This window comes from Macrobrachium rosenbergii, chromosome 3 (genome assembly GCF_040412425.1).
Source record: "Macrobrachium rosenbergii isolate ZJJX-2024 chromosome 3, ASM4041242v1, whole genome shotgun sequence".
Taxonomy (NCBI): Eukaryota; Metazoa; Arthropoda; class Malacostraca; order Decapoda; family Palaemonidae; genus Macrobrachium; species Macrobrachium rosenbergii.
This window is the reverse complement of record NC_089743.1, coordinates 5,199,540-5,214,566: the sequence shown is the minus strand read 5'-3', so window position 1 is coordinate 5,214,566 and position 15,027 is coordinate 5,199,540. Positions and strand designations below refer to the sequence as shown.

The 15,027-nt window shown below is 41.6% G+C and overlaps 1 protein-coding gene across 1 annotated transcript in view; it reads left to right on the top strand.

Annotated features, from left to right (window-relative positions):
- The window catches only part of oxt (Xylosyltransferase oxt), a 242,815-nt gene that overhangs the window by 194,123 nt on the left and 33,665 nt on the right, over positions 1-15,027 (top strand). Inside the window, exon 16 of the mRNA XM_067126572.1 lies at positions 5,725-5,879. Within this exon, the coding sequence (XP_066982673.1) occupies positions 5,725-5,879 (155 nt within the window). The remainder of the gene's footprint in view (positions 1-5,724; positions 5,880-15,027) is intronic.

Sequence of the window (15,027 nt, the reverse complement as noted above, 5' to 3'; positions counted from 1 at the left end):
AAGAGAAAGAGACAGAATAAAGAAGTTTTTAAAAACGAGGTTGAGAAGACTTTTAAAAATAGATCGGTGGAATGGGGAGAGTCACACACACACCTATACTCTTACGTTAACCATTTATTTAATTTTTAAGGGTAATGTATTAAGCTAACTTTTAAATGAAAATACAGTAACTTTAATTTAATTTAAAAGTTTAGTGTAATACTGAATTTCCATCTTTTGATATCTAACATAAGAGTAACTCACTCTCTCTCTCTCTCTTATTCTCTCAGTCTCCGTAATAATTGATAAATAATTTCACTCTCTTGGAGACTGTAATAAATGATAAATAATTTCACTCTCTCAAGTAAGGGCAATCTCTCTCTCTCTCTCTCTCTCTCTCTCTCTCTCTCTCTCTCTCTCTCTCTCTCTCTCTCTCTCTCTCTCTCTCTCTCTCTCTCTCTCTCATAGTTAGTGCTCACATATTTTTACAACTTATTAATTCTCTGTACATCTTTACCTGTACAGCAGATAGTTTAAATTGATCTAATTTGACCTGTACTGTCTATGAAATGTAAATGTGCTAGTGTTGCAAATATGTTTTAAAACATAGAGACATAATAACTAAGAGTTGTATTAGTCAAAATAAAAAACACTCTTTGTTCATGAAAAAGCATTTCAGAACAAAGTGAGTGAAATTTCATACAGAGTCTACTGGAATAGTGTACAAAATCACTGTAAAACATCTTTCAGTAATCACTGTAAAACATCTTTCAGTAAATATTTACTGAAAGATGTTTTACAGTGATTTTGTACACTATTCCAGTAGACTGTATGAAATTTCCCATAAACCTTGAATGTTTATGTAATTAGTACCGCGATACACCACCAGGGCGGTGCTGTGGTTTGTTTATATCTGCCACAAGCTGCCGAGTTCCGACGTAATTTAGGAAATTTTTCTTAATTTTATGATAACAGACATACAGTAATTCGCTTTATAAATACTGTATTATTAATTTAATGTGATAATCTGGTTTGATTTTCAATGTTATCATTATTAACAACAGTTTTCATGTGTACCTGTTGCAGTACATTCTGGTAGTGCCTATAGGCTACCTAGCCTAGCCTATGGCACTCGGTTTTTTGATACAGTAAGCATTTAAAAATGTAAAAAGTGCTTCTGATACGGTAAGTTATTCAACTCCGAACTTATTTAATTGTAATTTGTGTAAAGTTTTGTATAGTTTTATTGTTTCTTCCCCTTTGATCTGGATTCCATTTTCTTTTAGTATTTTGGGCATATTTCCCTTGGAAGGTATTTGGTTTATTTCCTATTTGTCTGAAATTATCATAGAATTTATTATTCATTTTAAAATTAGGATTATTATTTCAGACTTTCCTTTCATTTTGTGCTTCTGTTGTTCCCACGAATTCCTTGGATAGATTTATCTCTCTCCTTTGGATTTCTTCTCTCATTGTCTTCAATGTTTGAAGGCTTGTTTTCCTGGGATCAAGTTTTATTTTTCTGAAAGCTTTCTTTACCTCTTCTCCAAGAATATTATATATGGTTCCAAATGACAAGTAATTTAATACATGTCATGGGTCAACTAAGTTATGGGCACTAGCCCCAAACTGGTCCTTGTCTCCTATAGTAATACCTGTCTTCATTAAGTCTTCGGTTATTTTCTCTATTGCATTCTCCATGCTTGCGTACAAATTGGCAATTGTTTTATATTGTGGGTTAAGAAATCTAGTTAGGTTATATAAACCGTCAGTCTGATTTACTGGTTCCCAGAGTGTTAAACAAATTTCTTTAAATTCTACATAGTTATTAAGTTTGCTAAAACTTGTGGAATTCAAAGTTTTATGTGCGTCTCCATGTTCTGAGCTGACGAGCAACAAGGCTTCATTTATTTTAGCTCTTTCATCTGTTATTCCCCCTGAAATTATACGACTATGTGCATCTGCTAGCCAATGGTTTACAGTATAGGATTCGAGTCTGCTTTTGTCAGGATTGGAATCATCCACCTGTCCACAGAAGCGTGTGGCGGTTGTCATGTGGGCCGCCTGGTTCATGTTATAAATTTGTAAGGTGCGATTATTATTAGTATTGCTACTATTATTATTATTGTTAGTAGTATTAGAATTATTAACACTATTTTGGTTCTGGTTATTTGTGTTATTATTGTTAGTGTTTCCTTGCACTACAGCGGAGTGGGAATTTAGTCTTGAAATTCGACTTCTTCTAATTGTCGACGGTCTTAAATCGTAATGTGAATGTCTAACAGTGTTCAGTAATTCTTCAAACACTCGTTGCATGTCCACACACAAAAAATTATTCACTCAGAGTACATCAATCATAAAAAATTTTTCGTTATATTGTACCAAAATTAAAAACAATTTTTCAAATTGTCACAAAAAAAATAAAATTCTCTATGGAGTTCAAGTGCACAATTAAAACCTTTTTCAATACATAAAATAAATTCTTATATGAAATTGGGCATCATATCATCAAAATTCATCATAATAAGTACACAAAATTATATATATAACTTCTCAAATAATCATCACCAACCAAGTGAAAAAAAAATAACTAATTCCCTATCTAAATTATTTACTAAATAATTAATTATCATAGAGAGAGTAATGCTGTTATTTATGCAAAAGGAATTTTATTCACAAGAGAGAGTTTTCTTAAATTTCAATCTTATAGCAGGATGCAAAAAAAATATATATATCTTCACTTATTTATTAAGAGAGAGAACGGACAGTAAATTCATTTATCGCCAACTTACTGGGTTGTGTTGTTGATATCATGATATCGCTAAATGTTGTGCCTTCCGTGGTGAGTGTTTTGCCGTCGGATCTGCGTAAAAAATCTCACTATGTTTGCGTTGTTTTTTTGCTGTGGTTTTCCGCCTTCGGAATCTTGTTAGAAAGTCTGTGCACTGTTTTTCTTCAATCACTCGATGCAGTGTCGCAAACACTGGGCTTATTATCGCTGTCGGCGTCTTGCTCAATTTGTTGACGGTAACAGTTCAAAATGTTTTTGCTTCGGGACACACTAAAATGGTTTTTATTCACACTCGATGTTCTCTTGTAGCTGCTATTCCTGCATATAAGTTTTTGTTCGCTGGAGTATTTTTATTTCTTCTGATATATTTTGTTCATCGTCGTAAAAAATCTAAGTTCGTTTTGTAGAATTTCGTTCCACTGTAACTTAAATAATTGTACTGATAATTTCGTTAATGTTTGTTTGTTTCGTCTCACCTTCTGGATCCAATTAAGCTGCCACCATTTGTTGGGGGTTATCTTCTCCCTTTTTATGTTCTTTGTTGTATGTTTGTATGGATTTTAGTCTTTCTCTTCTTACCTTGGTTTCTTTCGAGTGTCCTTCAGATTGTTTCATGGATGATGTGCTATCTTTGTATATTTATTATTTTTAAGTATTGATATCTCTCAGAAAGGCGTATAGAGATGAGAGATCGGTAATTTCTTCACTTTAATTAGTACTTAGTATTATAAAGATCAGTACAAAATTAACAAGTTACAATGATAGAAAACAATCACTCTTGACTCAGTCTATATGGGGAACACTGGCCTAAGCAGGGAGAACGTTTAAGTCCTTGAAGGACACAGTTCTGAACTCTCCTCTCCTCGTCGGTCTCTAACTCATCGAACTCCCAGAAAACTTGCTATCTGCAATCTCCAGCTCCTTCTAGCCTTATTGGAAGGATTAACCAGCAAGGCCTCCCTTTCAAGTAGCTGATTGGAAGGACTGTAGTGGGTGTGATTCAAATCTCTCCTTAGAGGACTTGATTGGAGGTGATCTTAGGAGGGTGTGTGAAAGACCCCTCCCAAACATAATTGATTGGAGGTCGAAGAAGTATATCACTTGGGCCAACCCCCAAATTCCTGGAACTTCCACGAAAACACCTCCCTGAGAAGGCGGGGCTATAGAATCAGCTGCTGTAAGCATTTAGGCTGTGCTGACTCATGTTTTGGTTAGCTTCAATCGCGAGGCCATTATTTCTCACTTTTACGACTGTTTTTATGGCTTCAACACGATATACTGCAATGGTTCATGTAAACAACCCGCGTATTGATAACACGATACAACAGCATTTGGGCGTTATCACTGTGTTCTTTGCCTCTCTCTTTATTCTTATTTCTCTCTCCTTCTCTCTCCTAACTTTTTCTCTTTCTATCTCTCTCTCTCTCTCTTTTCTATCTAATTTCCCTATCTATTCTACACCACAACTATATATATATATATATATATATATATATATATATATATATATATATATATATATATATATATATATATATATATATATGAGTCCCTGGTTTTGCCACAATTCTGTTCCCAGTGGCGCGCCATAACTTGAAAAACGCTGTAAACTGGAACATCATAATAATAATGGGAATAAGTGGTGATTGTGGTACAGTAAGTGCTGTAAAGCCGGGGTACGGCACTGTCTGTAAGTGATGTAAAACCAGGTTATGGCGCCATAACACCAGGCACCTTGCTGAAAAACCGCTTTGGCACCATAAAATCAGTCGGAACGCCATTACCCAGGAGCTGCCTGTATATTGTATCTTAGTACTGCACATATCAATTAATGAAACTCAAATTACTGTACTGTATCATAAACACAAAAACACAAAGCCAAATAATCTCCCAAGGAGTTCACCGATGCCATCGATTGAGTGCATGTGCATGTACATACCATACACACATAATTGCATGTTTGGTTTGTAAAAGTACAAAATGAGAAAATACAGTAAAAATGTAAATGAGGATACCGTAGCATAAAATATAAATAAAATAATGGAGTGGGTATTATTGTATTAGGCTTTGATGTAAATATACCTGTTATTGGTCTCTCTCTCTCTCTCTCTCTCTCTCTCTCTCTCTCTCTCTCTCTCTCTCTCTCTCTCTCTCTCTCTCAGTGCTGTACATATATTTTAATAAAATATAAATAACACGACCAAACAAGTTTCAGCAAGTTTACCAACACCAATGAATGAGTGCGTTTGTACATACGTACATTGTGCACATGATTCTGTTTATCTTTTAGTTTGTGAAGATAAAAAAATAAAAAGTACAGTAAAAGTAAATGAGAATGCTGTAGCATAAAATATAAATAAGATAGTGAACAAGTCTCTGTCCCTGAAGGAAAAAGTGATGAATTACCCATAGGTGAGTAGGTAGCTCTCACTTGCCCCACTCCATCACCTTTCCACCAATTACTTACCTTGTTACCAAGCTTTAACAAACATTTCAGGGTCACAACAAGAATACTTTTATATGAAAAGCTTCGGTTATGTGTAGGAAAAATGCAGATTGTCTTGAATTTCTATTTTTCAAATGCATTTTAATTGCAATTTTAAAAGCTCTCAGAAAAAAATATATAAAACCTTGAAAATCTCATGCTTTTAAAGCAATCATATTTGTAGTTTTTTTGTGATGAAAAAAGCCTAGGAATTGCTCAGGTGTTTTCACACTCCTATATCCTTTAGTACTTGGTAGATGTGCTTGAGATTCAAGATATACTCTTGAATCCTTTCATTTACTGAAAGTACTTAGCAAGGCTAGGTGCTTTATATCCCCAAGTTCAGAGTGTGGTGTGGTATAGTTTTCATGCAAAATGTTATTCTGTTTACAGGTGTCTCTCACAAGTTTGACATGCATCATCAAATTCTTCCTGGATCATTGTCATGCAAATGTTTTTCTGTTTTCAGGTTGTCTTTCACAAGTTTGATATGCATAAGCCACTTCTTCCTGGATCTTGGTCAGTCAGAGTGATCATCGATAATATTGTGATAGCCACACACACATTTGTAGTTCTCCCTTATCAGTTTATGAATGGTCGCCAGATAACCATCAAGGAAGCCAGGTGGGGAGTTCTTTCATAGTTCTTGAATGTAGTTCATTTTCCATTTCTAATGCTGATGAAATGGGATTTTCAGAGCCTTTCTATTTTCTTTAACATACAAGAGACAGTTTCTTGCATATTATTATTATTATTATTATACCTGATGATGGGAAAAGCAAAATGCTTTAAGTCCAAGTGCCCATTAGAGAAAGTAGCCCATTACAGAAAAGAAAATTTAGAAATAAAGAATAAACTATGAAAAGAAGAAAAGTAAGATAGTTGAATAACAAAGTGAATTAAATAAGACATAACAAATAAGCTATGCAGTTAGACTATATATATATATATATATATATATATATATATATATATATATATATATATATATATATATATATATATATATATATATATATATATATATATATATGTGTGTGTGTGTGTGTGTATGTATGTGTATATGTATATGTATGTATATATATGTATATGTATGTATATATTGTTTTCCTCTTCTGCTTGCCAGCAATGGCTGTCTTGGGACCCATGACTTAATGAAAATGCAGTGCAGAAAGCCAAAAAACTGATGCAATACCTGTATAAGCATGTACTTCTCAAAAAACAGCAGCAGCTTGTGTGGGATTTAAGTACGCTTTTAAATATGCGTGGGAAAAATGCCACCAACAGCACCAACTAGCGACAGCTGACCGAAACACTTGTTTACAAACATCATATGATTCATTGGGTCGGATTCTGGTTTATTGTTCTAGCTCCGACACAAAATTTACTTGAAATTTCGCTTCAAAATCAAATTATGTCGAGCTCTGATAGTTCTGTATACAGTATATACATATATATACATACATGCATATATATACTGTATATACATATATATATGTATATATGTATATATATGTATATATATACAGTAGAACCCCAGTCCTTGACCATATCGGAACTCGGCATACTCGGATTTCGACGTGAAATTTCGAGTAAATTTTGTGTCGGAGCTCGAACAACAAACCGGAATCCGACCCAATGAATCATATGATGTTTGTAAACAAAAGTATTTCGGTCAGCCGCAGCTAGTTGGTGTTGTCGGTGGCATTTTTCCCACGCGTACTTAAAACCGTACTTAAATCCCACACACACACTGCTGCTGTTGTTGTTTTGAGTACACACTTGTACAGGTATTGTATCAGTTTTTTTGGCTCTCTGCACCACATTTTCATCAAGTCATGAGTCCCAAGACAGCCATTGCTGACAAGCAGAAGAGGAAAACAGTAAAAACCACAATAGAACTGAAGAAGGAGATTATTGAGAAGTATGAAAGAAGCATTCGTGTGACTGATTTAGCATCACAGTTTATGCTACCTAGGTCAACCATAAGCACATTTTTGAAGAGTAAAGAGGCTATAAAAAGTGCTAGTGTTGCTAAGGGGGTTACAAGTTTGACTAAACAGAGGCCTCCCATAATAGATGAAAAAGAGAAATTATTGTTAGTATGGATAAATGAAAAACAGATTGCTGAAATTATTGTTAGTATGGATAAATAAAAAAAGATTGCTGGTGATAGTGTTTCAGAGGCTATGATTTGTGTAAAGGCCAAAGGTTTGCATGCTGACCCAATGAAAAACAGAGCTGGATCAAATAGTAGTACCGAGCATGAGTTTATGGCCAGTAGGGGATGGTTCCATAGATTTAAGAAAAGAAGTGGCATCCACAGTGTTGTAAGGTATGGGAGGCAGCAAGTGCTGATAAAAAAGCTGCACAAAAGTATGTAAAAGATTTTCGACAGTTCGTGGACGAAAATGGTTATGTATCGAATCAGATCTTCAGCTGTGATGAGACAGGCCTCTTTTGGAAGAAAATGCCAAAGAGGACCTATATTAGTAAAGAGGAAAAGAAACTGCCTGGTCACAAACCAATTAAAGACAGGCTAACTTTGTTGTGTACGAATGCTAGTGGAGATCTGAAAATAAAGCCTCTGTTAGTATACCAGTCTGAGACCCCCCAGAGTTTTTAAGAAACATAAAGTGCTTAAGAGCAAATTAAATGTGATGTGGAAATCCAATTCTAAAGCTTGGGTAATAAGGCAAATTTTTGGAGAGTGGATTTCTGAAGTATGTGCCCCCACTATAAAAAAAATACCTTCAGGAAAAAGATTGCCACTCAAGGCACTCTTGGATAATGCCCTGCCCACCCCCAGACATGGAATATGAGTTGCCAAACGAGTATAGCTGGCTAAAAGTACAAGTTTTTCTCACCAAGAACTACCTCACTAATCCAGCCCATTTCAAAAAGCTGTACACCAAGGCACTTTTCCAAAGGTGTTTTGAGGTTACCAGTAAAACCAGCCTAATTGACCGAATTCTGGAAGGAACATTTCCACATTCTGAGTTGTGTCCGGCTGATAAACAAAGCATGGGCAAATGTTTCCAAGAGGACTCTAAGAGCAGCTTGGGAAAACTTTTGGCCTGATGGGGCTCCTCTTAGGGACTTTTGAAGGTTTTGATGCCCCTAGTCAGCTTGCAGATGACCCAGAAGCTGAGCCCCTTCCTCTGCCTGACCCAGATATTGAGGAAATTGTTTCCGTGGCCAAGTCCATGGGCTTCGAGGTGAGTTCTGATTACATTGAGGAGCTGGTTGCAGAACAACACCACTTCTATGCCAGCAAGGGTATCTTGGTAGGAAACCCATGGAGCTGTCCTGCAGGTTGGTTTCACTTTTCTATGACAAGAAGGCCCTTACTGTCTCTGTGTCTAATGTTAACCATGGGCATTTGATGTTCTTCCTAGGGGTTGACTCAGATTTGTGCAGGTTGACTTCTCTACCCAGTGTCTGGCACAGGCTCAGGATCACGTCCGTGGCCCTATCTGCCTCCTCGTGAGAAGAAGGGAGGATTAGCAAGTCACAGAGCTACCACCTCAGTTGGATACCCATGGAGAGTGCCCAGGACACCAGCTGGAACACTCCGGTGGAGACCTGGGGAGCTGTCTCTAGATCATAGCTAAAAGACCTACGGTGGAGACCTGGGGAGCTGTCTCTAGATCATAGCTAAAAGACCTAAACTGGTATGCCACTCCCTTGGCAATGAACTGTATGGACTTTCTGGGGGCCATGTGAGAGGGGGTGTGGAGGTAAATGTCCTGTAGATCCACCAAAACCATGAAGTCCCCCTTCCTGATGGACACCAACGCCAACTGGGATGTCTCTATGGAGAAGGAAGTCTGACATAGGAACTCACCTAGTGCTGACAGGCCTATCACTGGACAGCATTTCATCCCTCCCTCCCCTCCAATCTTCTGTCTTCTTCACAGAGGGAGGTTGCAGGCTGCTGCTGGATGAGGCCCTTGGTGCCATCCTGCTAGTACTTGCTTTGCTGTAGCCCATCCTTGTTCTGGTCCGCAGAGTGGTTCTCTGGTTAGATCTGCTGGGGAGATCTCTAGTTCTGTTTGTTGTTGCTCTACCTCAAAAGCATATAATCAGAGAGGAGGGGCATGGAATGGGAAAAGGGTCCATTTTGTTTTCACAAGTTGCCCTGCAGTTCTGGTCAGATCTGCTCCTTGAGCAGGATGTGGGTCATCTGCTAGAGGGGGGGGGGGTGTTTTCATGGTGCAGAAGGGCAGTCTGCATCCACTGCCTTGGGACAGAAACTGTTCACCCCCAACCCATGAAAAAAAAATGGAGAGGCAATCACCAAAGAGGAGGCACACGGAACAGAGTTGGTTGTCAAGGCGATCCAAGAAGCAGCGTAAGCGCTTCATTGCAACTTGGTTAGATTTGCTTGGTGCTTGGTTGCAAATCCGCCCTCTGAAACATTGAGCATAGGTTCCCTCCCTAGCCTTGAAATCTAACCAAGTTGCAATGAAGCGCTTACGCTGCTTCTGGATCACCTTGACAACCAACTCTGTTCCGTGTGCCTCCTCTTTGGTGATTGCCTCTAAATCAAAGAAGTCCCCCCTCCCCACTGGTCTAATTCATTCTCTTCTCCTAGAGGAAGTTATCCCTCTATTGGCTCTGTCTCTAAACATTATTTTCAACTGTGCAGGAAAAACCCATCAAAGGCAAGAAAGAAGCACAGGAAAACTGGGAGGTGGCAAGACCAAGCATGAATTGTCTCGCCCTGCTCTCCTTCCAGTAGCAAGAAAGATCTCTCCTCCCAGACTCGGGTATCAAAGTGTCCCACTCTCTCCCTACTCTGGAACTTGGCTGAGGGGAGGGAGAGAAAAGGAGAGGAGGGAGTAAGCAAGGCCTTGACTACAGTAATCCTTCAGTTATCCAGATTAATAGAGCCAAGGGTAAATTAGGTAATGGCAAAATCTGAATTATGGAGACTAAAAAAATCTAGGGGTGTTCAAGGGGAACTCTCTACCCTTCCTCACCTAACCTTGTCAATACCAAATACTGTAACTGTAAACACTCACTAAGCTCATAAACAACAACCGCTACACTTCAGACTGAAAACTTTGTGCAATAGGCAATTATCTACCTTTTCCCCCAATATTTTAACAAAGTATACTGCATAACTACACTGAAAAAAATGTAATGCCCATTTTTTCTCTCCCTAGGATATGAGACCGTTCAGTAGGCAGGTAGCCTACCTGTGTTTACCGACAGCATACTGTGGTTTTATGACCATTAATATATTTTTATACAGCAACTTCCTTATCAGTTGTTACCATATTGTATTATACCGTATACAAGATGAAAATGTGTAGGCTGTGTGTGAACTATAGACCTATGCTAGCCTAAATGTTACACTCACAGTATCCATTTGCAAAAGTCAAATAGGATATTACTGTACAGCTGTTTTCACTTATACAACTTACCTGGTAGTTACATATAGCTGTCGTCTTTGACGTCACGGCAGTATTTCAAATTTTGCGCTAGCGCTAACGTTACGACAGGTGATCCCCCTACCCCCCGCCCTCTATCGGGGTATCGGGAACCGTTCCAAGAACACGTCATTAGTTTTTGCCATGCCGAACCGGTAACACGGTTCCGCTGCTGGTGGTATTGTCAACAATTCGAACTTGTAGCTCCTTTTTTGGTGAAGTACTCGGTTTGTTGTTTTTTGCTGGCGCTAGTTTTTGCTTTAGCTTTGTTCTTAGTTAGACTATTATGTCTGATTCAGGTTCTAGTGGTATCGGTTTGCAGCAAGGCTGCAAACCAGGCTTGTTAAGCTTAGTTCAGACCCACACACTTCTTGTTTTTCATGCAGGGGCAAAAATGTTCTGCTGACTTGACTTGTAACGAGTGTGAACTACTAACTTTGTCTGACTGGAGTGCTTTGGGGAAGTACATGAAGAAGTTAGAGAAAGATAGGATAAGGAAGGCCTCTTCTAGGTCTTCGAGGTCAGGAGGTAGTCAAGAGGTTTTCGTAAGCCCTATTAACCCTGCTCCCCCTGTAGTTCCTGTAGTTTTACCTGCCCCGGACACCGTTTCTCCCAATCCTGATACCATGTCAGTCCTTAATGCTTTTATGTCTACCATGCAGAAAATGGGAGACAATTTGCAGCGGTTAGTAGACCGCAGTGATAGTGCAAGTGTTGTGCCTTGTGTAAGCGTTGTGGAGGAGGTAGCTTCTCGGCCCATTCACGCTCCCAGGTCTAGGCCCCTGTCAGGTTCCAGGGAGAAGGCATGCCAAAAGCCGAAAGGAGTTGAGTGGGACCTGCTCCCGAGCAGTTACCCCCTCAAGCAGTCCTGTTGCCGCTTCCCAGGCTGCTGGCCCTCACCACCGAAAAGGTGAGGAACGGATAGTGTCGAGTGGCTCCAGTTGGAGTTTGTCTCCTCCTAGAGGATGGCGTTTTCGCGACGCTTCCAGACCTTTGAAGAGGTCTCGTCAGCTGTCACCATCGAAGATTCCTAAGAAGAAGGCTCTTCTGGAGGATCCTATCCCTTCCTGTAGCTTTTGGGCAGAACCGGAGAGGCTTTCTTCGTCGGACTCGTCTCATTCGTTTTCGGCTGAGCCTCCTTATAAGACAGTTGCAGCTGAGAGGTCTGCTTCGTTGGCGCCAGCGACTCCTGTGGCTCTCCCTTCAGCTGTTCCAGTTTCTGTGACTCCTGTTCCTGTGGCGCCTGCTCCAGCATTCGATGGACCACAACAGCAAGTGACTGACGGAATCATCGCCCGTCTGGACTCGATTTTACAGCTTTTGTCCAAAAGTCAAGTCTCTTCTTTGGCTCCTCCTACGATGCCAGCGGCGCCCACCTCGACTCCTCTTTCAGTCGCCCCGGTAGCGCCGCCGCTTGCGCCTCCGTTGGCGCCACCTTTGGTTGCTGTACCGACGGCGCCCGCCTCAACTACTCTTTCAGCCGCTCTGGTAGCGCCGGTAGCGCCGCCGCTTGCGCCTCCATTGGCGCCACCTGTCGTTGTGGTACCGACTGCTCCTCCTTTGGCGCCACCTTTGGTTGCTGTACCAACTGCGCCTCCTTTGGCGCCTCCGATGGCTCCTCAACAGGCTCAAGCTCTTTCGGTGACACAGCAAGAGTATGTCATGAGCCTCCCAGTCCCTGCTCGTGTAACTCAGGCTTCAGTTCATGGGGACTTGGATGAAGACGTAGTCCAGCTGGACTTGTCCCCAGTATCTGACGAACTCCTCTCGGGCTTAGAGGAGCAGTGTAAGGAGGAGAAGTCTCCGCAACTCTCTTCTTACAAGAAGCTCTTGAAGTTCTTCATTGAGAACTTCCCTGATTCGTTCTCGCCTGCGGCTCCTCCGTCTCCTGGGTCCCAGTACAAGAGGGACAAGGCTTCTGTTTTTTCTTTGGACTTTACGAAACTTGTCCTGTCCGTCTCGGCGAAGAAAGGCCTTAAGAAGATGGATGCTTGGCTGGCCGAGAAGAGGGAACTTGGGAAGAACGTTTTCTGTCTTCCTCCTTCTCATCGTTCCTTCTGTAACCGAGTTGGTACGAGACTGGGGAAATGTTTTCCCTGGGTGTGGCTGCCTCCGCACAGGGGGACTTCTCCAGTCTCGTGGATGCCAGTAGGAGGACCGCACTTAATTCTGCAAGGTTTTTCTTTACGTCCTCCGAACTGGATCAAGTTTTCAAGAGCGTGTTTCGACTCTTGAAATAGTGAGCTTCCTGGACTGGGCGACAGGGCCTTAGCCAGGAAGATTAAGGATTTTGATCTTCCTTCTGAGCTCTTGGATGATGTGGTAGGAGTAGTGGACTGCATTGATAGGGGCATCTGCGACGGTGCAGTAGAACTTGCCTCTTTATTTACGGCAGGAGTTCTTAAAAAGAGGCAACTTTGGTGCTCCTTTTTAGCAAAAGGTATTTCATCAAACCAGAAGTCGGCTCTCCTGTTTTCTCCTTTGGACAAGGCACATCTGTTTCCGCAGGAGTTGGTGGCTGTAATTTCCCAGGCGTTAGCTCAGAAGTCAACCCAGGATCTTTTGTCACAGTCTGCCAAGAAGGCGAAAAGACCTGTGCTTTCTACCGCTTCTGTGCGCGGTGTTTCGTCTCCTGCTGTCGCGTTTGGTCAGTATAAAGGGAGATCCTCTAGACGTGTTTTTGGCAGGGCCAGAGGAAAAGGCAAAGCCACGCCTAGAACCTCGACGGTCCCCGAGAAGAAATGAACCTTTTGTCCTCCATTCAGCAGTAGGAGCCAGACTGCAAAGGTTCTGGCAAGAGTGGCAACGGATCTTGGCAGACCCTTGGACGATCCAAGTTTTGAAGGAAGGATATGCCATCCCCTTCCTTTCCAAACCTCCTTTAGTGGAGGCTCCAGTATCTTTACAGGCGTACTTCGCACAACTCCATGAAACTAGACGCCCTTCGCTCAGAAGTCCGAACCATGCTGGAGAAGGAAGCGATAGAACTGCTTCATGCCCCTCTATCTCCAGGATTCTACAATCGTCTGTTCCTGGTTACGAAAGCCTCAGGGGGATGGAGACCCGTACTGGACGTGAGTGCATTGAATATCTTCGTTCAGAAGACGAAATTCTCCATGGAGACAACGCAGTCGGTCTTGGCATCTTTACATCAGGGGGATTGGATGGTTTCTATAGACCTCCAAGACGCTTACTTTCACGTTCCAATACACCCAGATTCAAGGAAGTTCCTGAGGTTCGTCTTCGAGGGACAGGTGTATCAGTTCCGTGCCCTCTGCTTCGGTCTGTCAACGGCCCCGCAAGTTTTCACAAGGGTCCTGTTATCAGTAGCCAGACACCTTCACCTGGAAGGAATTCGAGTATCTATGTACCTCGACGATTGGCTGCTCAAAGCGGCGTCGAGGGAGAGCTGTATGGAGGACCTATCAAAGACTCTTCAATTGGCAAAGTCTCTAGGCCTTATTGTCAACGAGAAGAAGTCTTGCCTTACTCCCAGTCAGCAGATTGTCTATTTGGGAGTGAGTCTGGACTCTCAAACTTTTCAGGCTTTTCTGTCCAGTCAACGGATAGCCTCATGCCTGCAGAAGATCGACGACTTTCTGCAGAGGAAGAATTGTTCCGCGAACGAGTGGATGAGCCTCGTGGGAACCTTAGCTTCAGTGGAGAAATTTGTAAGACTGGGGCACTTGAACCTGAGGCCACTGCAGTTTTACCTGCAGGAGAAGTGGTCCAGGAAACAGTTCCCGGACTCCTCCACCTTCGCCATTTCGGAAAAGATAAAGGAGTGCCTCCGTTGGTGGAGGTCAGAAGGAAGACTGACACAAGGGCTTCCTCTTCAGCTTCTGAACCCAGACCTAACTTTGTTTTCAGACGCCTCGGACAAGGGTTGGGGAGCAACTATGGGGACAAGAAAAGTTTCGGGCCAGTGGCAAAGAGAAGAGAGAAACTGGCATATAAATCGAAAGGAACTAAAAGCGGTTCACTTAGCTCTGTTGGCTTTTCAACAAGAAGTGGAAGGCAAATGTGTCTTGGTCCAGGCGGACAACACGACCGCTCTGGCATACATTCGAAAACGGGGGCACTCACTCGTGGTCCCTCTACGAGACCGCGAGGGAGCTACTAGTTTGGGTGGAGGAGATCGGGACCAGACTAGTAACGAGATTCATTCAAGGGGAGAGAAATGTAGCGGCGTACCTTCTCAGCAGAAAGAATCAGGTCCTGTCCAACGAGTGGACTTTACATCCCCTAGTTTGCGAGGAGCTATGGAAGGTATGGGGACGTCCGCTCATAGATCTCTTCGCAACCGACAAGACGACTCGGCTGCCCCTTTACTG